General features: G+C 43.0%; 1 protein-coding gene across 1 annotated transcript in view; it reads right to left on the reverse strand.

Moving 5' to 3' along the window:
• DMRT1 (doublesex and mab-3 related transcription factor 1) overlaps positions 1–26,705 on the reverse strand; it is an 80,592-nt gene that overhangs the window by 31,044 nt on the left and 22,843 nt on the right. The window contains exons 3-4 of the mRNA XM_032213974.1: positions 12,854–13,137; positions 1,997–2,159 (exon numbers count right to left, since the gene is read on the reverse strand). Of these exons, the coding sequence (XP_032069865.1) occupies positions 1,997–2,159; positions 12,854–13,137 (447 nt within the window). The remainder of the gene's footprint in view (positions 1–1,996; positions 2,160–12,853; positions 13,138–26,705) is intronic.

Genomic DNA, 26,705 nt, shown 5'->3' on the forward strand with positions numbered 1-26,705 from the left:
TTCCTCATTTTTCTGTCCAAATTGTCCAACTCCATCTGGGTCCACTCAATTATTCCTGCAGAGTATCGAATCACAGGTATAGCCCAGGTGTTTATGGCTTTTATGATGTTTCCTCCACTCAATTTGGATTTTAATATCTTGCGAATTCGTCAAATGTAATTGACGGAAGTTAATTCCTTGACTTTATTATGCATTAAGTCAAAGGCCTCTAAAATCCCCAAGTACTTGTAGCCTTCTTCTGGTTTTACTGCCTTTATCATTTCTTCATTCTCAAGTTCTATTCAATCATCTTCTATGATCTTGCCTGCTTTGGTTGCCATTGTTGCGCATTTGTCAATTCCAAACTGCATACCAATGTCTTGGCTAAATTCTTTTGTGCTTTCAATTAATAAATTGAGTTCAGCTTTTGCTTTACCAAACAGCTTCAAATCATCCATGTACACCAAGTGCGAAATTTTCAGTCCTTTCTTTGCAAGTTTGTATCCACAGTTCATCTTCTTCAAAATGATTGTCAGTGGTAGCATTGAGAGTATAAAAAGTAGGGGTGAAAGGGAATCGCCATGGAAGATGCCTCGTTTAATTTCAACTTCACCCAGTTCTTCTTCATTAGCTATAAGCTTCGTTTTCCAGAGGTTCATTGACGTTTTCATGACTTTTTGTATGTTGATGCCAAACATTTTCAGGCATTTCTTGATCCAGCTATGGGGAACTGAATCAAACGCTGCTTCTTCTTCTTCTTCTTCTTCTTCTTCTTCTTCTTCTTCTTCTTCTTCTTCTTCTTCTTCTCCTCCTCCTCCTCCACCTCCTCCTCTTCTTCTTCTTCTTCTTCTCCTCTTCTTCTTCTTCTTCTTCTTCTTATTATTATTATTATTATTATTATTATTATTGCATCCAGTTTGGTCTACAGTTATAAGCATGTGGAGGTATCCTATCCGAATAATAAACAATCAAGGCCGGTTTCACTTCTGTGCCAGAGAAGTTTGCCAGGTGCTGCCACCTATTGAGATCTTTAAGCTACAAAGTTGTTAAAGGAATTCTGACAGCAAATAAAGGGAGAATGAACAAGAGGTATCCTTCAAATCCTTATATTTTGATTTCAAAACATGTACGGTACATGGTTCCACTTTCTATCTTTTTTATTGCAATTACAGAGAAGATGGGAGACTTGTGTCTGCCTCTAAAATAAAAATGTACGCTGTGCCTGAAATGATCATTGTATTCGGAACACGGAGGAACTATGAGAAGGATCACCCAAAATGTATGCTGTGTGATTTCGAATTCGCACCCTTTCTAAGCGTACCTGTGTTTCTCAGGCTGGCAGGTCACCTACTATGGAAAAATACTTTGTCACAGCTGGGAAAAGTCTGCTTGAGCTCAGTAAATTACATCTCCCTGCTTGTCTGTTGATGATTGATGGATTAACTTAGGGAACAATATCAGAATTTGGAATATTGTCTGGACAAGTAGTCAATAGTGATGGAAAACACTGAATCTTTTGCAATTTAGAAATGCACAAGGTATACAATTCTCCTCCTTCAAAATCCTACAAACAACTTTCTCCAACTAGATGCCTTCCAGATTGGTTGCACAACAGCTCCCAGATTTGCCAGTGTGCTACATACAGAGGGCAAGGTGTTGAGGAGAAGGAGTAAAATACTGCTCCCCAACAATTTATATATTGCAAACTATTCAAGTTGAAGAACGATTTAGTGCTATGCCAACAGCTGCAGGCTGCGAAACCACACAGATTCTCAAGAAGTCCCCAAGCACAAACATAAACCAAAACTTTGAAATATTTATTCTCTTAAGGAATAATGCTGGAGGAAAAAATGATTACCATAAAGTGGAAGTAAGCAGCCATTTTAAGAGTCATTCAGAAAAATTTAATAAGATGTTATCCTTCTCCAATGTTACCTCTGCCTCTACCCAGTTCAGCCACTGGCTTTTCAGTAGACGCCCCAAAATCTCTTCCCATGAAGGTTGACAAGATGCTTACCATTTGCTTTTGTTTCAGAGTAAGAAGGATTCTCCTCGAAAGTAAAAATTTGGGGAACACAGGCAGGGGCTCCAACGCTCTGTCCCAAGTAAGAGCTGGAAGGATAATAAGAATGCATCCTGTACTGGGAACTCAAACTGTGGCGACCTTCAGGGCTTTTCACCTGTTAAGAGAACAGCAGAAAGAGCACATCATACAAGCTTGTAAAGAGAGAAAACCTGCATCGGACGGAGACAGTTTTCCTTACCCCATAAGTATGTTTTTGGCTTATTGCCATGCTCTCCTCCTGCTGAATTTGTCTCTAGAACTTTGTCTGAGAATGTTAGGCCTGAAATGTTTGATTACTTCTATGTGAAAATTTTTTAGTGTTATCGTTTTTATCCCTTGAAAGGCATTTTGAAAGTCTGAAGTAGTGCTCAGGTCTTCACAGAAGTGAAGGTGGCTTATAAAGGCTACCCTGCCAACACTATTCATATTTATCTTTGTATAGTTGTTTTTATGACTGTAAGCTGCCCAGGGTTACTCTGAGGTAAGATGGGCAGCCAATAAATGTTATAAACCAATAAAATAGCTTGTGGTTGCTACTGCTCAAGATTTTCCAGATTTTGGATACTGCTTTAAATGCCTCCAGCCCTTCTTTGATTAGTAATGATGAGGAGACCAAAGGGGTACGAGGAAAAAGATAAGGCTGCAGTGCTTTCAATTCTCTTCCAATCCAGTTTCCAACTTTCACATGTAGAGACCACTATAAAATAATTTTGTTGTCTCCAATAAAAAGAAAGTATGGATATCATGACAGCATAGTGCCCTGCTTCCTACCATCATACGGTATTCAGTTTCTCAAACTTTATTACAGGGCTGTCAAGCAGGCAAATTATTTATTCTTGGGCAAAGTCGTTTCAGTTCGTGAGAAAATATAAGCTATTTACAAATTTGACATAAGAAGCATAAAAATGCCAAGCAAAGCTTTAATTTTGGGATGAGACATCTCGTTTCAAACCTCAATCTTCTTTTAGCCAAGAAGACATTCTGACTTCATGAAAGCAAAAGATTTGCTCATGAAGATTTGGCTGAATGTGTTACAGATCTTGTCCAAACCAGGAAGATTAAAATTTTCATGTTTCCAAACTTTGCAGTACAATTACAGAATATGAACTGCAGCAAAGTAAAATAGCACTCATGTATAAGTACCCAAAGAAAAGGTGTACATGGGAGAATTGTGCATTTCAGTGGACATTCTTTATATGGATAGTTTTCAGGCTTCATGTGTATTCTTTCTGTTGAATTTTGTAAGACCGAGCAAAGGTCTCTTTTGTTCTTAGCCTAACCTATCTCTCACAGGGTCGTTGTTATGGGGAAGTAGGAGGCAAGAGTATTCGGTGTATTCACCATCTACTGCTTGATACATATTCCTGTTATTCATCTTTACATAATTAGTCATAAATTGAGGACTACCTGTATAGGTTACCAATTTACTAGAATTCTGAATCATGACACTGGAAGTTATTTTTCAACCAGGAAGAAAACTGGGGAGACGCTCCTTAGGGCGACCTTTTTGTACAGCCTTTTTTCCCCCAAGCTCGCTGTTCATGATCTCCTTTTATTTTGCTGTGAAAAAAAAAATCTTTTTTTTTCTTTCGGTTGTTTGCGCACCCTCTAAAAAGAATAACTGCAAAAGGATAATATAATTTCAGAAGCGATAAATTGCACCACTACCCACTGGTGCTTAAAGGATTTCTGCTTTGTTTACCTTATGTAGGCAATGACCTGTTTCCTTTTGAGCCTTCTTGTGTTTCTCCCATTTCTTACTCTTTAAAAAAGCCAACTAATTTCCCAGGATCCAATGAATTATTACAACTATTACTAGTAGTATATGCTCCTTGCCTAGAAAGACATGGTTTATAATCTTATTATCTGCACCAAGCCTGTGAACCACAGTACGACCGACAGACAGAGGCGAGCCAAGGCTCTGCAAACAATGTGTTGAATTAACCACTAGACTAAAATGCTTTCATTTTTATTTTATTAAAGTATTTAGAATATATATAACACAGTAAATCTGAACCACAAGGTTTCCTTTCTATAGAATTTAGTTACTCTATTTTATAGTAACAATAATGAACTAGCTAAACATTAAAATGTTTGATCTTAGCATGTTCTTCATGAAATGAACCCAGATGATACTGACAGTGAACTCTTTTAGCCTGACATGAACACGTATGCTTCAATGTGCCATGTATGTTTCAAAAATACTTAATTAACTCTGGGGGATAAGAGAAGGCGGCAAAAAGATTTAAGAAAGAGGTACCTCAATCATCCAATCTAGGAAATAAACACTTTCAAAGCAACTATACCAAATAAATTATGACTATTGTAAACTTCCTCTTATCTATTTTTGTTTCAGAATCAAGGCAGATATGAGATTCAGGAAATCTGGCTTGTACATCTTACCGGTAGATATTACCAAATCCATGATTGGACACATTACGATCGGATGCTACTTCTGCCAACTATTGTTTGAACAAAGCCTCTCAAAGGAAATCAATCCATGAACAAGAACTTTGTGCCTCTTGCTGAACTAAACATATTGTTAATAGCTGGTCATTATGTTCCTATATTATCCTCCCTTATGGACTGACAGTAGTAATCACCTATGGAAACATTCTCTAATATGGCACCATCCAGATATGTTGGAATGGTAAATTCTAGCAAGCAAATTTGCTAGGCTAGGATTTGGGGAGTTTCAATATGTTAAGAAAGGTTCCTTCTAGGGTAGCCTATGCCAAATCGATGCTCTTGAATTCTGCAGATTTCAACTTCCAGAATCCCAGACAATATATCAGGAGATTGCCCAAACTGGAGAAACTGCTCTGGAATTCAGAATTATATGGAATCATCATATAATAAGGATCATCATAAATACTGAGTATCTTCATACTGTAATTGCTTTTAAATTTTAAATCTACCTCCCCTCCCCATTGACTTTTTCCACCATTAAGACACACAGTGATGCTGTGCTTGCCTCCCATGGATTCTAAGTGGAAAAGGTAATTTTCATACAAAAGAACCATCTGTATCTGTCCCACCTTGACAGACAAACTCAATTAACCTTTGCTATTCTCTTCCAATCTACTCTTTTAGACAAAAGCAGTGATCCACAAACAATACGTTACCATCAGAATCTCAACCACTGTGACACCAAGAGATATAGTCCTATCAGCAGTATCGGAAAATAAACAACTTAGATTAGTTTCTCTAAGAAATATGGATTATATTCATGTCACACTTGAGCTGTCAGAAACATTAGGTTACTTTTAGCATAAATCTGTGTTGTACAATGTACAATATGCTGTCTGAATGACAAACCAGAATGGATTCAAGTTGCTGACATAATTCAACTACATGTTAATATTAAATCCAATGTTTAAATTATAATTGGCTATTTTATAGATTAGTCATGACTAATTTAAAAACAATGCTGGCATTCAATTAGTAGAACATCCTTGACAACATTCTATAGTTCCATTTAATATACAAATAAACAATCTACACAAGGCGTTTCAAGGCAGTTTTGAACCAGTTCAAACAACATTCAGCAGAAATGATCCAGCTGTCATGCCCTGCTTGATCATTCCTACTTAGCTTCTTCTCTCACTTGGGAGAGTTAGAGAAATCAAGGAAGTCTCTCCGGTGGCTTTTTTACCATTATGCTGAATAAATCAATATGAATCTTGGCTTGTGTTTTTCTCAATAAAACAGAACCATTTTTTTTCTTTTTCTTCCCTTGACTTTAATCTTGGACTGTGGTCTAACACACTATTTTTATGAAATATTCTGTGTAAGATTTAGGTAAAGGACAAAGCTTGTGTGATAATTTTAATTGGAGGGATTTCGTACAAATTGTTCAAGGATCTGAACAAGTGCTGCTTTTCAGATTTAGATGGAGATGTAGGGCAAACTGTGGCCTACAGATTTCATTTGCTGAAATCCTTGGAACTCACCCCCAAATCATGATTGCTGAAAATGCAGCCACACACTGGTGTTAGTGCTACTTTCAAATAACACATTCTTTGCTTCAGTGACTACAGTGAAGGTAGTCTTCAACTTACAACAGTTCGTTTAATGATCTGTTGTGGCCCAGCAGGAGCCGTTGGAGCTGCCACCAGACTCCGACAGCGAGGGGCCCTATGAGTCGGCCCTGGAGGATCCTGGACAGGGTTCCGACTCTGAGCAGGGCGCAGAGAGACTGGTTGATCACCAGATGGCGCCTGAGCCTTGGACCAGTGGGGAGGAGACAAGGGAGAGTGATCCGGAAACCAGCAGTGAGTTGTTCCTGGATGCACGCCATCAAAGAGCTACTCGGCATCAGGAGCAATTACACAATTACAGGAGGTAATTGCGCTCACCAGATGGTCATTAGGCTCCTCTCCAGACTATAAAAAAGACTGCTTGTGACACGCCCTTCTTGCAGAAGTCAACGCTTTGACTAAAGAGAACGTAACTACCTTCTTGGCAGGCTGGATTGCTGCCAAGGTTTGTCTGAATTGCTGCCAAGGTTTGTCGGACTTGCTGCCAAGGTCCTTATCTGTTTGTTTTGCTTGGCTTTCAGCCACCGAGATTCTGGTCTTGCTAATTAAAGTACATTCTAGTAAAGCTTGTCTCGGCTTTCTTTACTGGACGGAGGAGAGGGTCAGAACAATGATCATTCAAAGCTACAATGGCACTGAAAAAAGTGACTTATGACAGTTTTTCACACTTCTGACCACTGCGGCATCCCTTGGTCACATGATCAAAATTCAGAAGTTTGGCACCTGACTCATATTTATGACAGTTGCACTGTCCCAGGGTCATACACCTACCTTTTGCAACCTTCTGACAAGCAAAGTCAGAAAGCTAGACTCACTTAACAACCATGTTACTAACTTAACAACTTCAGTGATTCGCTTAACAATGGTGGTAAGAAAGGTCGTAAAGTTGTTGTTAACAACCGCAGTTGTTAAGAGAGCAACATGGTTGTAAGTGAATCTGGCTTCTCCATTGACTTTGTCAGATGGTCACAGAAGACGATTACGTGACCCAGGGATACTGCAACTGCCATAAATATGGGTCAGTTGCCAAGTATCTGAATTTTGGTCATGTGACCATGGGGGTGGGTGGGTGCTATAACGGTCGTTAAGTGTGAAAAACAGTCATAAGTCACTTTTCAGTGCTGCTGTAACTTTGAATGGTCACTAAATGAACTGTTGTCAATCGAGTTCTACCTGTATTAATAACAGCAATGATTTCTATTATAGTTTGTTCAACAAACCGTGGTTTAAAATCTTGACTTAACATTTCTATATTGTTAGGAATATAATCTAACGGTTGGGTTGGCAATATATAAACCATGTAACAATGCTGTACCTGTTTCTTTAAATCATACTGTAAAATACGATTGGTTGCTGTTTTCCTCAATCGGCCATAAGAGGGAGCCAGAATGACTGTTAGCTCTCTGTTTGTTAGATGCTAGGCTGATCTGATCTGAGTGTTTTGGAAGCTGGCTGTTAGAAAGTGCCGTAAGCTATTGTAAGTTTTGCAACTGCTAGCAAACTTTGAGTACCAGACTGATTATATGATACTGGACTATGTTATTTGGATTATTCCTTAACTGAAAGACATTGATGACTGAGTGTCTTATCTGTGTATGACTTGGACTGTTTGATGGACTCTGATACCTCTATTTCCACAAAAGTAAAAGCCTATTTAAACTGCAGTGTCTCTGTATGCTGGTTTGTGTTCTCCAACACAACTCTCACAACGCTTCTCTGAACATATTCGCTCTCCCAACAGGGAGCTTACCTAATATATATATACCTCTTAAGACTAGCCTTTCCCTATGGTGGGTCTACAACTTTCAGAATTCACAAAATGGTGGAAGGCCCTGCTGAAGGAACAAAAGCTTCTGATCATCGGCCCTTATAAGGATTGTACAGGTTTTTTAAAAGAGCTTTGGAGCCCGCAGCATCAGCCACTAGGGATGTGGGGCCCTGAAATAGGGCCTCTCATGCAGTCAACTCCTTCAATGCACTACTACCTTCATGTCTAGCACAGCCACCTCAATCATTTTAGGTGACTCCCACCTGAGGTGAGCTTTGAGGGTAGAGGTGATGGGAGTAACACCTTCTTAGCTGAGGTAGCAACTGCGTTCAGTCAGTCATCACATTCTAAAGAGCTCAAATGATGCCTGAGTTTTCTTAAATCCTTCACACACAAGTTGTTTAGGTCAACAAGCTCAACGCCTCTTGCAATTAATAATGTAATATACCAGTACCTGTTGGTACACCCAATTAATTTTTCCTTTTAGCTTTCCATGGCAATTACTTCATATTGCCTTCCCAATAACTGCCACGGGAAGGAAATATCAGAAGAGAGGCCCTAGAAAGACGTGCGCAATTCATATACAGGCAGTATCGCTGTCTGAAGCCTCCGAACAGTCTTTTTTTAAAAAAAAAAATCACTGTCCTTGTCAAAGAAGAGGAAATGCTTACAGTATCTCCCAACCTTTAAAAGGTCATGAGACTTGACTCCTGTTCCTGAGAATCATCTTCTGGTAAAAAGTGTTATGTATTACTGAAACCTGGCAAAGTGGCATGTATTACTGAAACCTGGCATGTATTACTGAAACCTGGCTGGGCACAGAAGGAGTCGTCCCCCTTGTAGAGATGTGCCCAGAGGGATTTCAGGTGCTTCATCAGACGAGAGCCCAGGGAAGGGGTGGCGGTGTGGCTATTATTATCCGGGAGTCTCTGTTACCTCGTAGGGTCCCTGCTCCGGAGCTTGCCGGGTGTGAGTCCCTGCTGATAAAGTTGGACCTCAAGGGTCAAGTGGGTTTGCTGCTAACGTACCTGCCTCCCAACTGCGTTGCAGCATCCCTCCCCTCGCTCCTCGAGTCAGTAGCCGAGCTGGCAGTTGAGCTCCCCAGGCTTATAGTTCTGGGGGACTTTAACCTGCCATCGCTCGGTGAACGCTCTGACGGGGCGCAGGAGTTCATGGCTTCCATGACAGCCATGGGCTTGACCCAGGTAATTCGGGGCCAAACTCATACAGCGGGTCACATGCTCGACCTCGTATTCCTCTCGGAGCAGTGGATGCGTGATCTTGGTCTGAGGGGTAATGAGATCATACCCCTGTCGTGGTCAGACCACTGCCTACTGAGGCTTGACTTCCGGAGGCCAAACCCCCACCGTAGGGAGGAGGAACCGACCAGGTGGTTCCGCCCCAGGCGACTTATGGACCCTTTGAGGTTCCAGACGGAGCTTGGGGTAATTCCCGACACTCTCGCCCACAGTTCGGCGGAGACTCTGGTTGCCGCCTGGCATTCGGCGGCGTCGGAGTCTCTTGACCGGATTGCGCCACTACGGCCCCTCCGGGTCAGCGGATCCCGGAGACCTCCTTGGTTCACCGAGGAGCTCCGGGAGAAGAAGCGCCGGAGGAGACGCCTAGAGCACCTGTGGAGGTCCGATAAGTCCGAGGAGAACCGAGCACTTTTGACTACCTGCACCAAGGATTACATCCGGGCACTAAGAGTTGCCAAAAGAACGCATATCTCCGCCTTGGTAGCGTCCGCCGAGTCCCACCCAGCCACCCTGTTTAGGATCACCCGCTCCCTCCTCAATAGGAGGGATGCGGGAGACCCCTTGCAGGGTAGGGCTGAGGACTATGCCCAGTTCTTGGCGGACAAAGTTGCTCGGTTTCGTTCGGACTTGGACTCCACCGCCGTAGATCCAGCCGAGACACAGGGGGATTACTTGGTAAACCATCTCTGGGTTGAGTTCCAGGATGTTGCCTCTGGGGATGTGGACAAGGTCCGATTAATTCGAGCTGTAAGCGCCTCCACCTGCATTTTGGACCCGTGTCCCTCCTGGCTGGTTGCCAACAGCAGGGAGGTGACACATGGCTGGATCCAGGCGGTCGTGACCGCCTCCCTTCGGGAGGGGCACTTCCCCGCCGCACTTAAGACGGCGGTGGTGAGACCCCTCCTGAAGAAACCATCCTTGGATCCAGCCATTTTAAACAACTATCGTCCTGTCTCCAACCTCCCCTTTATTGGGAAGGTTGTCGAGAAGGTGGTGGCCTTCCAGCTTCAACGGGCCTTGGAGGAAGCTAGCTACCTTGACCCCTTCCAGTCCGGCTTCAGACCCGGTTACAGCACTGAAACCGCTTTGGTCGCATTGACCGATGATCTCTGGAGGGCCAGAGATGGAGGCCATGCGTCCATCCTGGTTCTCCTTGACCTCTCAGCGGCTTTCGATACCATCGACCATGGTATCCTTCTGCGACGACTGCGGGAGGTGGGGGTGGGAGGCACTGTTTTGCAGTGGTTCTCCTCCTACCTCTCGGACAGGTCGCAGTCGGTGTTGGTCGGGGGGCAGAGATCGTCCCTGAGGCCCCTAACATATGGGGTGCCGCAGGGTTCGGTCTTATCCCCCCTACTATTTAACATTTACGTGAAACCGCTGGGCGAGATCATCCGGAGGCACGGGATAAAATACCATCAATATGCGGACGATACACAACTGTATCTGTCCGCCCCGTGCCAACTCAATGAAGCGGTGGACGTGATGAACCAGGGCCTTGAGGCCGTTAAGAACTGGATGAGCGCTAACAAACTGGTACTCAACCCGGACAAGACCGAGTGGCTGTTGTGTTTCCCTCCCAACAATTTGGCCGACATTCCAACACTCAGGCTGGGGGGTCAAATTTTATACCCCTCAGATAGGGTCCGTAATCTAGGAGTCCTCCTGGATCCACAGCTGACTTTTGACCATCAGTTGTCGGCTGTGACCAGGGGGGCGTTTGCCCAGGTTCGCCTGGTCCGCCAGTTACGGCCCTACCTGAACCGGGAGGCTCTCACAACAGTCACTCGAGCCCTTGTGATCTCTAGGCTGGAATACTGCAATGGGCTCTACATGGGGTTGCCCTTGAAGTGCATCCGGCAACTGCAGTTAGTCCAGAATGCAGCCGCGCGAGTGATAGTGGGCGCACCGCGGTTCGCCCACATTACACCCATCCTCTGCGAGCTGCACTGGCTACCTGTCGATCTCCGGGTGCGCTTCAGGGTATTGATGACCACCTTTAAAGCACTCCATGGTAGTGGATCTGGGTACTTGAGAGACCGCCTTCTGCCGATTACCTCCCTTCGACCGATTAGATCGCACAGATTGGGCCTCCTCCGGATCCCATCTGCCAGTCAATGTCAACTGGCGACTACACGGAGGAGAGCCTTTTCTGTTGCAGCTCCGACCCTGTGGAACGATCTCCCCGTTGAGATTCGTACCCTCACCACCATCCAGACCTTCCGCACGGCCCTTAAGACCTGGCTCTCCCAGCAGGCCTGGGGATAAGTTCTTAAATTACCCGCCCGAGTGTTGACTGTTGAATGCAAGTTGGTGTTTTATTATTTATCTTGTTTACTCACTGTTTGTCTTTTATTATTGCACCCCCTTCCCGTGATTGTAAGCCGCCCTGAGTCCCCTCAGGGAGAAGGGCGGCCTATAAATCTTAATAAATGTCTAAATGTCTAAATGTTATAATTTCTGTTTGAGTAGTTTTGAAAAACAACCCTTCCTAGTTGGATAGGTCCCTAACCGCATGAAGTGTAATCCCTCCAAGATTGCAGGCAAGTGGTAGAACAGAGGATCTGCGGCCTGAAGGCCCAGGTTGTATCTCCAGGGGGAAGTAGGAAAAATTTCCGCCTGAAACGTCAAAGAGCTATTGCCACTCATACTACTAGACCAGTGTTTCTCAACCTTGGCAACTTGAAGATGTCCGGACTTCAACTCCCAGAATTCCCCAGCCAGCAAATGCCAAGGTTGAGAAACACTATACTAGACAGATGCATGGTCTGCATCAGTATATCATATATTTTTAAATGTTTTTCAGGCTATTTTATTCAATGGGGTTTATATCCAAGTATAGTTCCCACCGATGCAAATCCTGTTTTCATAATAAATGTAAGATAATGAAGTAATGTGGTAAGTCTTTATCCAGACAAGGGGTAGTCAACCTTTTTATTCCTACTGCCCATTTTTGTATCTCTGTTAGAAGTAAAAATGTCTAACCGCCCACTGGTTCCACAGCAATGGTGATTTATAAAGTAGGGAAGTAACTTTACTTTATAAAATTTATAAAGTAGAGTTACAGCAAACCCCTACTGTTCACCATGAAAGCTGGAACGCCCACTAGTGGGCGGTAGGGACCAAGTTGACTACCACTGATCCAGACCAATAGCAGGCTCTGTTATTTAATCTGCACAAATGCTATGATTTTTTTACCATCCCGTATTCCTGCATACCAATTCCGTGGGGTCTGGTAGGATGAGCAATAGTCGAAATTTAACCAATGTGCTTCCTGTCTAAGTGGGAATTTGGACCAATATCCTCAGTTCTGGTCAAACGCTTCATTCTAGTTACATTTATGTAAAAATACAAAACCAGTAACCACGAAGAGAATGACTCCCGACATGCTGATAAACACAAATTTCCAATAAATCTCAAGACAGAATGTTAATTAACATATACCTATTTTGAGGAGGGAAGAATCTAAGAGTAAGCATGACAATTCTATATTTGTCTTTTTTTTAACACATCTGCTCCTCCCTAGATATATTGGACCACAATTTCCATCATCACTGACAATTAGCAATAATAACTGGGAATAATGGCAGTTTTACCCCCACATCCCTGGGGAGTATCCAATTAGGAAAGGTCATGTGCTTTGAACCTGTAGAACCACAGCAATTCCAGTGATTCTCAAAGTAAACTCAGAACAATCTTAAGTCATCAAACAAGGCCCTGCCTTTACTCATTTATACAGTACCTGCCATTGGTTTCCCGACTGGCTTGACATATAAGTTGTTGGGAGGCTTCGGAGGCTGTTCTTAACAGGTGACCCGGTCAATGGGCTTCCCATATCACCAGAGGTGGTTTCAGTGGCCACAGCCATTTGATACTGAGAATAGTTGTACAGGTTGTTGTAATAAGGATACAGGGATGGCTGGTATAAACTGCTGTAGTAGGTGGGGTCCATAACTAAGTCAGATGTGCTCTCCAGATGCCCTCTGCTGGCCAGGGAAGGAATGTCTTGAATCAGCATCCGTCCTTCTGCAGAAAGAGAAAAAGGGGGGGGGGGAAAGGGGAGAGAAAGAATAGACGAAAGAACCAATTATTCAACAGCAGAAGCAACCTGAAAAACCTGCATTTTATCTCTTGGTGCATTTTGGATTACAGAATGCAATTCAAAGCAAAGAAACAAGGGAGCAGCAACTAAAACCATGATGGAAATGAGATCAAAATAGGTCTTTTTCTACATTATCTCAAGTGCCACAAGGGGAAAAAAAATCATAATTGTCAATTCATCAAAAATATTAAGTGTTTCCAGTCCTCCTGCATAGCTCAGTTCCATTGCTACCTCTTTTTTTTTCTTATTTGCCAATTTAATGTCCTGCTTTTCCAAATAGAGTCAATTCTAATAAAATTTAGACAGATTAAGCAGATGGTTTGCCTTCATACCCCAGATCCAAACTAGCAACACCCTCTATGGCACCTGGTTCCACATCACCGACGGTGGCAGGAATGGGAGGACATGTACATGTAGTTCTTGACTTATGACCAGAATTATAATTGCAAATCATTAAGGTCTTAATTCAAGGCACCCTAGTGACCAGAAGAAAATCTCTGGCCATTTTTGTGGCAATTGGTAAGCAAACTTCACAGTCATTAAGCAAACTCCATAGTTGTTAACTGAACCCACCAAAGGGGCAATTTTCTGGGAAACTAGCAAAAAACACTGCAAATCACGGTGACGTGAGCATAGAATGTCATGATGGGATGTAAAGTTAACCCACACAACGTGCGGCCATGTGACTGTGGAGGGAGACAGTGAACCATTAACAATAGATCATAAAGCACCCATTCTCTGCACTGTCATAAATTTAAACAGTCATAAAACAGTCATTAATTCTGCCTCTGCCTACCAGCATCCATCAGCATTCATCTGACTAGCATCCTTGCAGAAAACAGCAAACAGCCCAGTCAGCTTCAACACCTTTACAGCATCCTGATTCAGCATGAGCAGCTGATTGGCGGTTGGATCAGCCTCCACACACTCTGGCGATCCCCGCCGCCTGGAACCAGCCAAAAACACGAAGCGCAGAGGCCAAAAACGTGACGTGGGACACAGCGATCGTTGGCCATGTGCTGTGTTGACCCCGCAGCCTGGAACGGGTCTTAAACAGAGCATGTGGAGGCTGAAAATGCGACGTGCAGAGGCTGAAAACAGGCAAAGGGTGGGTGGGGCTTTGGCATCATTCGCTGTATAAAATGCAGAGACATTTTCACCCACTTGGGGGGGGGGGAGTGCATCTTATACTTTGAAAAATATGGTAATTCTGAATCTGCACAGATACTATGTCTCCAATTAGATTTGGCTCAGTTACTCACTGGAATATTTGAGATGCAATCATACTACAATTTGATTACTAGGGCAATAGAGCTACAGTATCTTCTAAGCCAGGAGGAAGATATATGGATTATATCAAATAAAAAACTATATTTACTATTTGGGCACAAAAAAGAAAAAAAAGATGACCAAGTATGGAAAGGATAAGGGTAATGCACCACTATTATCCAAGACATTCTTCCATCACTGAAATGAATTAAGCAACAATTCTCAAGAGTGACACCATCTGACCGTAACAGAGAAAAACTCACACAAGCCTTCAAGAGAGTCAAGGAAATTAGACTGACCACTGCATTTAAATGGACAATTCTTTCTTGCCATTGTTTGCACTTTGAGGCAGCACACAACTAAGCTCTCACATGATTTATTATAATCTGAAAGCCAACTGAGAAAACAAGGTGAGGGCTACATCATCTTGCCACATGGCCTATCTTTGAATCAAGCTGTATTATCATATTAGCAATGTCATTCCTCATAAACTGTCAACAGTGAAAGCAATAATGATTTCGACAAAAAAATGCCACACTTGGAATTAAATGGCTTCTACAATCAATAAACAAATCATTCTAAGCAACTGGTGGCTAATTCACTGGCTATAAATCAGAAAAGCACCAGATGTAAACTGCAATATTGGAAAGGAAAGGAGAGGAAAGGAGAGAAGGGAGGGGAGGGGAGGAAAGGAGAGGTAAAGGAAAGGAGAGAGGGGAGGAGAGGTAAAGGAAAGGAGAGAGGGGAGGGGAGGAGAGGGGAGGGAGAAAGGAATTTATTTGCTACAGAGATCCACAATGGGGCAACTTCAAGACTGCAGTATAGACAGTTTTTCCTTGAATTTCAAAACCTAATGAAGTTGCATATATAGAAAAGAGAGAAATTAATTAATTAAATGTATATGTCACCCACCTTCCTGGTAAGGCAACTCTGGATGGATTACAGATCATAAAAAGAAAAGCAACTAAAAATTAAAACTATACAAATTAAAGCTTTAAAATGTGCAAAAAACAGGAACCAAGAGACAGTACAGGGAGGAGGTCTTGCCCTGTCAACCACCTACAGCAGGGAGCCCCTCCCCCCCAGGAGTCCAAGCCAACTAGAAAAACCCAAGTTTTAATACCTTTCCAGAAGCCCCAAAGCACATGGGAGCAGTTCTTACCTCCAGCGGTCGAGTTTTTCACAGGGTCGGGGCCACAGTCAAGAAGGCTTCTCCTTGACTCTGCCTGCCGGACTTCCTTAGCAAAAGAGGGTTTATAGCAGGCCTCTTCCAGAATTAGACTTAGAATTAAGGAACTGGACACTCTTAGCACTAAGGCCCCAGCTTTCATATCAAAATTATTTTGTTTTCTTAGTTATATTTTAAGCTGCCTCTTTTTTGGAAGGAGGGATGTAGAGTAGAGGATTGGTACTTCAAAACCCTTCCCAAGTTATCTGTTGGAGATAGACTTGCTGGGCCAGGGGGAGGAGTCAAGCAGGTAATTAGTCTGGAATCCTTATGTAGGCACAAGAGAGCAGACCTTACTCCCCTTGAATGCCACTGAATTTTATCTAGTTTGGTCTAGGTACAAACTGCCAGTCTGGGAAGATTCCTGTGAAACAGGCATAAGCAATAAAGTAGTTAATTGGAACTCTTCATATGTGGATCTAATTATTCACACCTGACATTATCCCAAATCAGTAAGAAATGTTTAGTAAATCACCTAAAGATTTACTAGTATATTTTGATCATCTACATGTGCATATCTGGTCCGGACAATCTTATATTAAAAAAAGAACAGGGGCAAGCCAAGATGTTTTGTTATATGAGGCAAAAAGAAATAGTGCTGGGCCCATTTTTTTCAGTTTAGGAAAACAACAGTTAATCAGCAGTGCTACAGAAACATACCATGATATTGTAAATAATTCCAAGAAGATACATAAGAGAGAAAAAAGGATTTTCCCACTAAATGTAGTTATACTTCAAATTGCTAGAAATACTTTAGCATAAGGTACTATTGTATTGTATAATGGGACGCAGTGGCTCAGTGGCTAAGACACTGAGCTTGTCGATCAGAAAGGTTGGCAGGTCAAATCCCTAGTGCCACATAACGGAGTGAGCTCCTGTTACTTGTCTCAGCTTCTGCCAACCTAGCAGTTCGAAAACAAGTAAAAATGCAAGTAGAAAAATAGGAACCACCTTTGGTGGGAAGGTAAGAGCGCTCCATGTGCCTTCGGCATTTAGTCATGCCAGTCACATGACTATGGAGACATCTTCGGACAGTGCTGGCTCTTCGGCTTTGAAACGGAAAGGAACACCGCTCCCTAGAGTCAGGAACGACTAGCACATACTGTATGTGCGAGGTGAACCTTTACCTTTACTATTGTATAAAAGGTACAATTGTGGGAAAAGAGCGTTGAAACCTACCTGATACGCTACTTCTAATAGGGTGGAGATAGCATCAATGCATGGATTGACACTGTCCGTGCTCTGATTGCACTGAGTCTGAATATTAATTAGCCAATGTACTATATAACCCAGTTTCCGGCGAAGTAAATGAAGACACAGACTCCACGTGTTATCCCAAAAAAACAATCTTTAGTGATACAGGTAAACAGAACAAAACCTTATGCAATCATTAACCACAAAAATACTCTAACGGCAGGTAAAAGAGGTCGCCTCCAAAAAAGGTAAGGGATGGGGCTGGATGCTATCTCCACCCTATTAGAAGAAGCGTATTAGGAGGTACCAACACTCTTTCTCAATAAGGGTGGAGATAGCATCCATGCATGGGACATACCCAAGCTAGGTGTCCCTAAGGGCGGGAAGGCGACCGTTCTGGCAGTTGAGCCTCAGATCTTACCCCCTGCAACACCCTGCGGCCGAAAGCGGCCTCTGCCAATGCAAACTTGTCCAACTTATAGTTTCTGATAAACGGTGACGGGGATGCCCAAGCCACCGCCCTACAGATCTCGATCAGAGAAGCCTGAGTGGCCCATACCGCGGTGGTGGCAGTACTCCGCATAGAGTGAGCGGTAATACCCCCTGGAACATCCAGCTCCTGGGCTGCGTAGGCTGTCACAGTACAACGCCTCACCCATCTGCCAATCACTGTCATGGAGACCTTTTTACCCAAGGACGAAGACTGAAAAGATACAAAAAGCGCCTCTGACCGTCTAATCTCAGACGTGCATGCAATGTAAATTTTCAGTGCCGACGGACATCAAGATTGTGCCATTGCTTCTTGAGCTGTTGAGTCGGGGTGGGGCAGAAATTAGGGAGCACCACCTCCTGGGGCCTATGGAACCATGACCCCACCTTCGGCACAAAAGAAGGGTCCAGCCGAAAGACCACCCTATCATTGTGAAACTTGCACAGGTCCTCCTTAACAGCGTGTAGTTCCGAAATCCTCCTGGAGGAAGTTATCGCCACCAGGAAGGCAACTTTCCAGTAAGTAATTTCATGGAAATTTCTCTTAAAGGCTCGAATGGGGGCTTAGTAAGGGTTCCAAGGACCCTGGTAAGATCCCAGGTTGGGTAACTGTATACAGCCGGTGGCCACAGGTTGATAGCCCCTCTTAAGAACCTTTTTACTGTGAGGTGCTGTGAAATAGCCTGGCCGCCTCCCCAGGTGAGAACGGTGCCCAAGGCTGCCGTCTGATAGTGTTGGGAGAGAACCCTTTATCAAGGCTGTCCTGTAAAAATTCCAGGATCTGAGGGATGGAGGAGCCCTCTGGATTAATCTGTTTAAACAGGCACCATTTACAAAAAATTCTCCAGGTGGCATCATAAATGTGCACAGTCGAGGGCCTCCTGGAGGTCTGTATAGTATCAATAACTCTGGCTGAGAACTGATCCCCCCTTAACGTGAGCCACTCAACCGCCAGGCAGCCAGCTGGAGCCATTGGGGCTCCAGGTGTTGTAAAACTCCCTGGCGGAGGACAATTCTATCCGCTGGAATCCTCCAGGGCCTCTCCACCAACGTCTGAAGGTCGGCAAACCAAGGACGCCTCGGCCAGTGCGGGGCCAAAAGTATGACCTCTGTTCTGTTCTCGATCCTGCAGACAACCTTGGGGAGGAGAGGTACTCAGGGAAAAGCATAGACCCCTGGGCTACGGACAGCGAAGAGCGTCTGTTCCCTCCGCTCCTGGTGTTCGAAATCTTGTGAAAAACCTGGGAGCTGAGCATTGGAGGAACTGGCGAACAGATCCACCATCGGGACTCTGAACCGGTGTGTTATTTCCTGAAAAGAGAAGGATGTAATTGCCATTCGGCCTGGTCTACTATAGCTCTACTGAACCAGTCAGCCCGCACATTAGCCTCCCCTGAAATGTGCTCGGCCACAAGGGAAAGGAGATTATTCTCTGCCCATGTCCCCAGGACATTAACCTCTATCATGAGATCCCGTGATCTGGTGCCCCCTCTGGATGGCTTCACTATCAAGGAGGTGTTGAATAGCCTCCGCCATCAATAACCATCTTTGGGGGGTAGCAGAAATAGGGCACTGGAGGAAGGACATAGGAGGGTGGGCAACAAACTCCAGAGTCAGACTGAACTTGACCATGGCTCTAACCCAGGCATCAGAGGTCGTGGCCTTCCACTAGTTGGCGAAGTGCCGTAGCCACCCCCCCAATGGGAGCCCGATCCTGTGACTGGTTAGGATTTGCGGTAGTATCAGTTACTGCCTCCACGAAAGGGACATTTGGACTGTCCTCCCCATTGCTGCCGATATGCTGTTGTCTAGGGTGCTGGGAGAAGCTGCCCTGCTGGCGGAACCTGAGGGGGAATAATCATTATTCCTAAAGGACCCCCCCCCCAAACTCCTGTCTAAAGTGTTGTCTCCTGGGGAATGGGGCAGCTTGGGCGAACCTTTTCTTAGGGTTAGAGGGCAGGATCTTACTCTTGTCCTTTCCCTCGATCAATAGGAGGGTCAAAGAATCCCTGAAGAGTGTTTCCCCTTGGTACGGCTCCAACGCCAGGCGCCACTTGTGTCTCAAGTCAGATTGCTATTGTCGGAGCCACAGGAGTCTGCGTGAGGCCACCGACGAGGCCATGGCCCTGGAAGTAAACAGGGTTACGCTCAGCATGGCGTCAGCTGAAAACTGGACTGCGGCGATAATTTTATTAAGGTCCTGGTGGGCTCTAGAATCTCCTGCAGGGATACATTCCACGGACAGAGTCAACCCATGCATGGATGCTATCTCTACCCTTATTGAGAACCTAACAATCTGAAGGCAAAAGGGAATTTTAAATTGTATAAAAATGGATGTGGAGACTCTGCATTGGTTTCCATTTTTTAAAAGGTCAGTAAAGTAGAGGATTCGATTTCTAATAGTCAAGGGGATGAATTTTTCAAAAAAAACAAAACTCAATTGTTCTCCATGTTATAAAGTTCTTAGACAGCGTCTATCCTGTCCCATACTCTCAATGAGAAACACACATCTTTTATGCCCGGATCAATATCCCATTTGATAAATACCCTTATTGATCCTTTACTTGGATAAAAGGCATCAGGAAGACAGAATATTATGAGTTGTTAGCAATCATTCATTTTTGTAGAAGGTACAATGCACAAACTTTGAAAGGCAATACAGCTATGAAATCAGCTATGTTGCAAAACAAATGGCTCTTCCCAGAGGTACAAGATGTCCCCCAAAAGAAGTTCCTACACTTGGCTAGCAAGGTTTTTTCTCTAATTATTTTGCCAGTATTTAAGAACTGGGGGTTGCAAGTGAATCCACGCCAGCCTTCCTCAATTTAACATCCTCCAGATATGCTGTATTACAACTTCAAGAATTTCCAATCAGAATTTCTACATCTGGAGGGCACCAGGAAGGAGAAAACAGCAGAAGTGTATCTGAACACATACATTGTGCTTTCTTTTCCATCCAGCAAACGTGAGTCAGTCTCACACATAAGTAAGAGCTAATACTCTTAAAAACTCAAGTTATGAAGGCAATTACGACTAGGATGTGGTCATAAATTGTGATGTCACCTAACCACATTTCTTAGCGACGGCAATCATTGTTGTAACTCCAAGACAAGCAACTTATTAAAGAGGAAGTGGAGGGAGTCCCAATTAAACAGCATAGGCGTGCCATGTTTGTGTGTGTGTGTGTGTGTGTGTGTGTTTCAACAAGGATCTAGTATTGTTTTTTTTCTGTATGCATGTATATCTATGCAAAACATACAACTTGTTTTGTCACAACAACTTTGTGAAATGGGGAAGAAGAGGGAGGGAGGGAGAGATTGGCTCAATTTCCCAATGTCCTTCAATGGTTTGAGACAGACTTGAACCCAAGCCTCCCATTTCTAGTTTCACCCCATGACTGCTGCACTATTCTCACCCTTGGAACTAAGATAACTTAGTGGCAGACTGGGAAATGCTTCGGTTTCAGTTCTATAGCACCACACTGGTCTTAAAGGCCGCTTCAAATTCCTCTCTCTATATATAGCTCAATGACAATCCAGAAAAAGATCCTGGGGAAAATTCAGCTGCTTAAAAAAATTGCAGATTGATGTAATTCTTGCAATTCTTATGGCTTGCTCTGAACATTATGTGCTTCCGGACATCTTTCTGGAAATGAATCTGAAACATTCAGTTTTAATAGCAGTAGCACTTAGACTTATATATTGCTTCATAGTGATTTCCAGCCCTCTCCGAGCAGTTTACAGAGTTAGCATATTGCCCACAACAATCTGGGTGTCTCCTTATTTTACCGACCTCAGAAGGATGGAAGGCTGAGTCAACCTTGAGCCGGTGAGGATCGAACTCCTGGCAATCAGCAGAATTAGCCTGCAATGCTGCGCCACCATGGCTCTTTATATCCCATTAAAATCTGTCCATACTAGGCTATGATGTAACTGCCATAGGTAACTGTTAGAAGTATGGCACCTGTTCATGGTAATAACATTTGCAGGGTTATTATTTTAATACCACGTTACAACAATCAGATTATAGAATTTTAACAATGATTTTAATATCACAAAGACAAAGCCATGAATTACTACAAAGCTTATATTTGAATATTGAATATTTATTTTTTGACATATGCTGCACCAGAACTCTATTATGTGCAAAAAGAGAGAAAAAAGACATAAATGCACAAATCTAAATCACAAATCTAAATCTAAAATTGTATTTTTCCCTTGGAAACTAATCTCCACTTCAATGTTAGAACTTTTTTTGGTCTGACAAATGATGGACGAATGCATAGAAAATCCAGAGTGACAGCAATGCATCATATGGATGATAAATATGATCTGTTCCCATAAAAAGTAGAAGGTCCAAAACATTATTTCTATTCTAAGCCCTTCGTGAGGAAACATCCAGGGAGCATAGACTAGATAAAACCCATCAATCTTAATAAACCAATGATTGGGTGATCTCTAATTTCTGGAAGAAATCAGGCCTATGCTTGGAAAGCTAATCCTCAAAAATCTATGATAGATTTTTCTGGCAGATTAATTTTCCTGCTAATGTGTTTTGATGTTCAATTTTTTTCTCATTTCATCATCTATGGAAGAGTCAATAAATGTTTTGGGGAGGATTTTCTCTCTGGAAGTACACTGCAATAGAGAAGAACCAATTCACCATTAATTTAGAAAGTTACATTTTTTAAAAAAGCCACACAAAAGAAATGAGGACATTCTGACATGTACTCTTTAGTTGTTTGATTGATTAATAGTATCCAAGTGTAGCTCATTTAAACTGACCATCTACTGAGCATTGGTCTACTGTTTGAGCTAATAGGAGAACTGGTATGTCTTCTTCAGATATACCAAAGGGAATTTTTGTGTGTACTGAAACAATCCAGTTGATTCCATTATGCTTTTCCCCTGGAAGTGTTCTTAACCACAATTTTTAAAGCAATTAGCAACTAGACTAGAGTAATTCAAGTGAGTTAGCATGTGGTCACAATCTTCAAGCTGTAAATTTTAAAGAGCTTTAAATAACACATTGCTCACTTATAACTGTGGTTCTTCAAATGATAAACTGTACATTTACAAATACACACACACACACACACACACACACACATTATTCAAGGTGCGAACATAACTAATACCTCTTCCTTCTATTTTTTCCCCACAAGAAGAACCCTGTGAGGTGGGTAGGGCTGAGAGTGAGTGACTGGACCAAGATCACTCAGCTGGCTTTCATGACTAAGTCAGGACTAGAACTCTCAGTCTCCCGGTTTCTATCTTAGTGATTGAACTACAAAGTTAAGATAGGGCCGGGATGGCGAACCTATGGCACGGCTGCCACAGGTGGTACACCCTCTCTGGGGGCACGTGAGCCGTCGCCCACTCAGCTCCACTGCGCATGCGTGCATGTCTCTTACCGGCCACCTGATTTTGGGTCTCTGCCTTGCATGTGGGAGATGTGGGGGGGGGGATCGTGTGCACATGAGCAGGGGGCAGAGAAAGCACGAGGGATGTGGTGTCCCCCCCATGCCCCATTTTTAGTTGCACGAAGGCCTGCTAGGCCCAAAACAGGCCACAGGGAAGTGTGGTGGGCCCCCTCTGCGTCCTGTTTTTGGTCCTAGGCAGCTTCACAAAAGTCTACTAATCCCAAAATGGGGCACAGGGTGGTCACACACATGCACAGGAGGTGATGTGCATGTACAGGGAGCTTTGCATTATGGGTGCAGGCACACGCACTGTCATGCAGGCACACGTGATTTCGCCATGCGAGGACAAAAAGGTTAGCCATCACTGAGATAGGGCATTCTAATGCTTACATGGGTGTTTACTAATGTTCTATGTCTTAATTTTGATGGGCTGTGATAAACCTCTTCTTTCAATTTACATGTTTTGAAATATTTTATTTGTTTAATGTCAGTTCCTTGAGAGTGATGCAGGACAACTTCAGACTATAGCCACTTTCTACATAGGGATGGAGAGAGAATTACATGAATGCACTAATGATCATTTGAAAACATAAGTAATGTGTTCTTCATCAATGTGATCCATTAGGTGTCTACCTAGCTAACATCTTCAGGCAATTGGCCAACCACAAGGACAACACAATCCATCCAGGTGCAACATTTGATCAAGAACCTGTGTCCAATTAATGCTTTACAAAGACAGATAATGGAATGTGCCAAGGAGATGCATTGGATGCAGACTGAGACCACAGCAGCAGTGGGAGAGAAAGACTTCATAAAATTAAATTTTTATCTCAACCCCAACTCAAGTTTTATATGCTGCAAGGAGACCATAAGATGTTAGTCGAAAAAGATAGAAGCATTTGCAGTAGGTAAACAGAGGAGAAAACTATCTCCCTGGTTCTCCCAAGAGTCACAAACTCAAAATGTTGAATGTTTATGGACCACACAGTAAGTGGCAACACCAGAGGTAGAGTTCAGCTTTTGGCTGAATGAACAAAGTCAACGGGTGAGTCATCACCATCATTACTAAATTCAATTTTGGTGGCTTGACTCCAGAAGTGCTCTGGGCAGCACCAAAATTGAAAAAATAAAATAAGCCTGAGGTACATGAGAGTAGTTACTATGCTGACGTCTGTCTGATGCTCAGTACAGAAAAACAGCATTTTATAGTGTTGCTCAACACAGAAAACAGAGTTAGAACATACTGAAGGGATGATTCATTGTAGAGCCTTTACTGGAGGACCTCCAGTGAAGATCACACCCTCTCTCTAGATTACAACACTGTCAAAGCCCTGCCAAGACCTACCATCCAGTAACTTGAAGCCATTCAATTTAATCTTGCCCTCTGGGAGTGTTTCTCCCTTTCATACAAACTAGGTCTGCAGGATCAAACATACTTACCATAGTTTCCTTGAGTGGGGAACTCAAGGAAAGATGCTGCTGCCTAAAGAAGTCTTTTTGTCTTCTTTGGTACATAGATAGTTCTTGACTTGCAACCATTCATTTAGCAACTGTTACAGCAGCACTGAGAAATGTGATTTACAACAACTGGGATTTACATTAAAGCACTCCCATGGTCAGCGTGAACAAAATTAAGGCGCTTGGCAACCAGCATGCATTTATGATGACTGTAGTATCCCAGTGTCATATGATTCACATTTGTGACCTTCCCAGCTAGCTTCCGACAAGCAAATCCAAGGGGGAAATCCTGATTTCTTTAATAATTGCCTGATTCACTTAACTACTGAGGTTAGTCGCTTAACAACCATGGCAAAAAGGTTGTAAAACCAGCTGTGTCTCACTTAAAGACCACCTTGCTTAGCAATGGAAATTCTGGACTCAATTGTGCTGGTAAATTGAGGACTCCTTGTATCTAAAAGTACACTTAAGATAGAAATCCCAGAGTTTAGATCCCCACATTGAACTTATTAGGCATCTAAATGTGCTAAAAAGTTTAAAAGTCTATTTACTGCACATTGGGGTTTATGGCTAATCTTTTTACAAGTCTGCCTACACATTCTTAAAAGCACAATAAAAACTGTTTTCCAGGCAAAGCTGCTGGCCATCTTTGATTTATTTATTTTTTTATGTTGCGCTATCTCTTCACTGGAAGTAATTATTCACACATCCAAAACTTCTTTTCTGATCACAAAAGAAGTTTAGATCCCGACTCAGCAGTTTCCAGCCCACCCCTCCCCTCGGCTGAACGCATCCTCCCTTCCTCATTAACAGACCTGGCTTTAAGGCTGCGTTTGAGGTCGAACAAGAGCCTTGAATGAGAGTGGTGTGAAATCACTCCCTAAAGCCATAATCAGGAACCGGTGGAACAATATGTTTCTCCCACCAGACCTCTCATGACAGAGCAATTTTTGCTGTCCCTTGTTGCTGGCCAGCTTTTCTCAGCCATCAAGGTTGTTTTTTTGGAATAGAGTTAGAAAGAGCACAACAGAAGCCAGAAGTTTTACCTGTTGTTTTTTTTTTAAATGGCTTAAAAAAAAAGAGATTTTCCTTGCAACTTGCATTGTTTCAGGGCTGAACTTGTAGCTTGCCATAAAGTTAATGTGCAACGCCATATTCATTTCAGTTAGGGCTGTGAGGTTTTTTTTACCACCCCCAAAAAGAGCCATTATCTGTAATTACCCATCTCGAAGTATAATTATTTCTCCTCGGCTGCCTTACAGCCTCCAGGATTTGATGCAGTTACAGCTCACTGCGTTATGTGATCAAGGAGGGATTCCTGACCTTTAGAGCTCTACTCTCCACATGCAGAGACAGAGCAGTGCTGATGTGTCCCCATGGAGTATCTGCATAGAAATGTTACTTGTACACATTGTCCAGAGGTGGATTTCTGCCAGTTTGCCCCGTATCAGGCAAACTGGTAGTGGCAGTGGCAGGAGGCACCGTCCACCTGCCTGGACGCAGAAGCATCGTGCGAGTGTGCGCACGAGTGAACTGGTAATAAAATAAATTGAAACCCACCACTGCCACTGTCAAACATTTAGCAATGGCACAGCAGTTGCCAGATCAAAAAAGGTTCAATGTTTCCAGGCTTGCTTTGCCCGTAGGATCCTTAAGAGTATTTTTATTAGACAGACAGAGCATAAGAGATGGTTGAAATAAGATATAGAGTCCTCGACTTTCAACCGTTCATTTAGCAACTGTTCAAAGTTCTAAAAGCACCAAAAAAAATACCTTGCAACTGGTTCTCACTCTTACAACCTTTACAGCAGTATCACCATGGTCATATGATCAAAATTCAGGCCTTGGCAACTGGTATGTATTTACTACGATTTCTGCTTCCCAGGATGATGTGATCAACATCTGCAACCTTCCCGGCCAGCTTCCAATAAGCAATCAATAATAGAAGCCAGATCTGCTTAATAACTACATGATTCACTTAGCAACCACAGCGATTCACTTTAAAACTGTGGCAAAAACATCATAAAATTGGGCACAATTTACTTACCAAGCACTTTGGACTGTCTCTATTTACTATTTATAGAATATAGAAATATATGTTCTGCCCAGGATTCTGCCCAGTGATAAATGTATCTTCATCATTTTTAAAATTATAACATTTCACTTATTTATTGGATTTCTATAGCTGCCCATCTCAGCAACCGACTCTGTCACAATGTCACAAACAGATAGTAGCCTACCTTGTATCAAGGAAGGCAGCACTGAATGAGCCTATAGCAATAAAAATACTGCTCTTGGCTGGGAAGTTTAGAAAAATTACATAATATATCTCCATAGAAAACAACATGGCTACAAGTAAAACCACTTCCACATCCATACATACACCATCTTGAGTAAATGTTTAAAAAGTTTATTTGGAGGAAGAAGATCTG

The sequence above is a fragment of the Thamnophis elegans genome, chromosome 3 (genome assembly GCF_009769535.1).
Source record: "Thamnophis elegans isolate rThaEle1 chromosome 3, rThaEle1.pri, whole genome shotgun sequence".
Classification (NCBI taxonomy): Eukaryota; Metazoa; Chordata; class Lepidosauria; order Squamata; family Colubridae; genus Thamnophis; species Thamnophis elegans.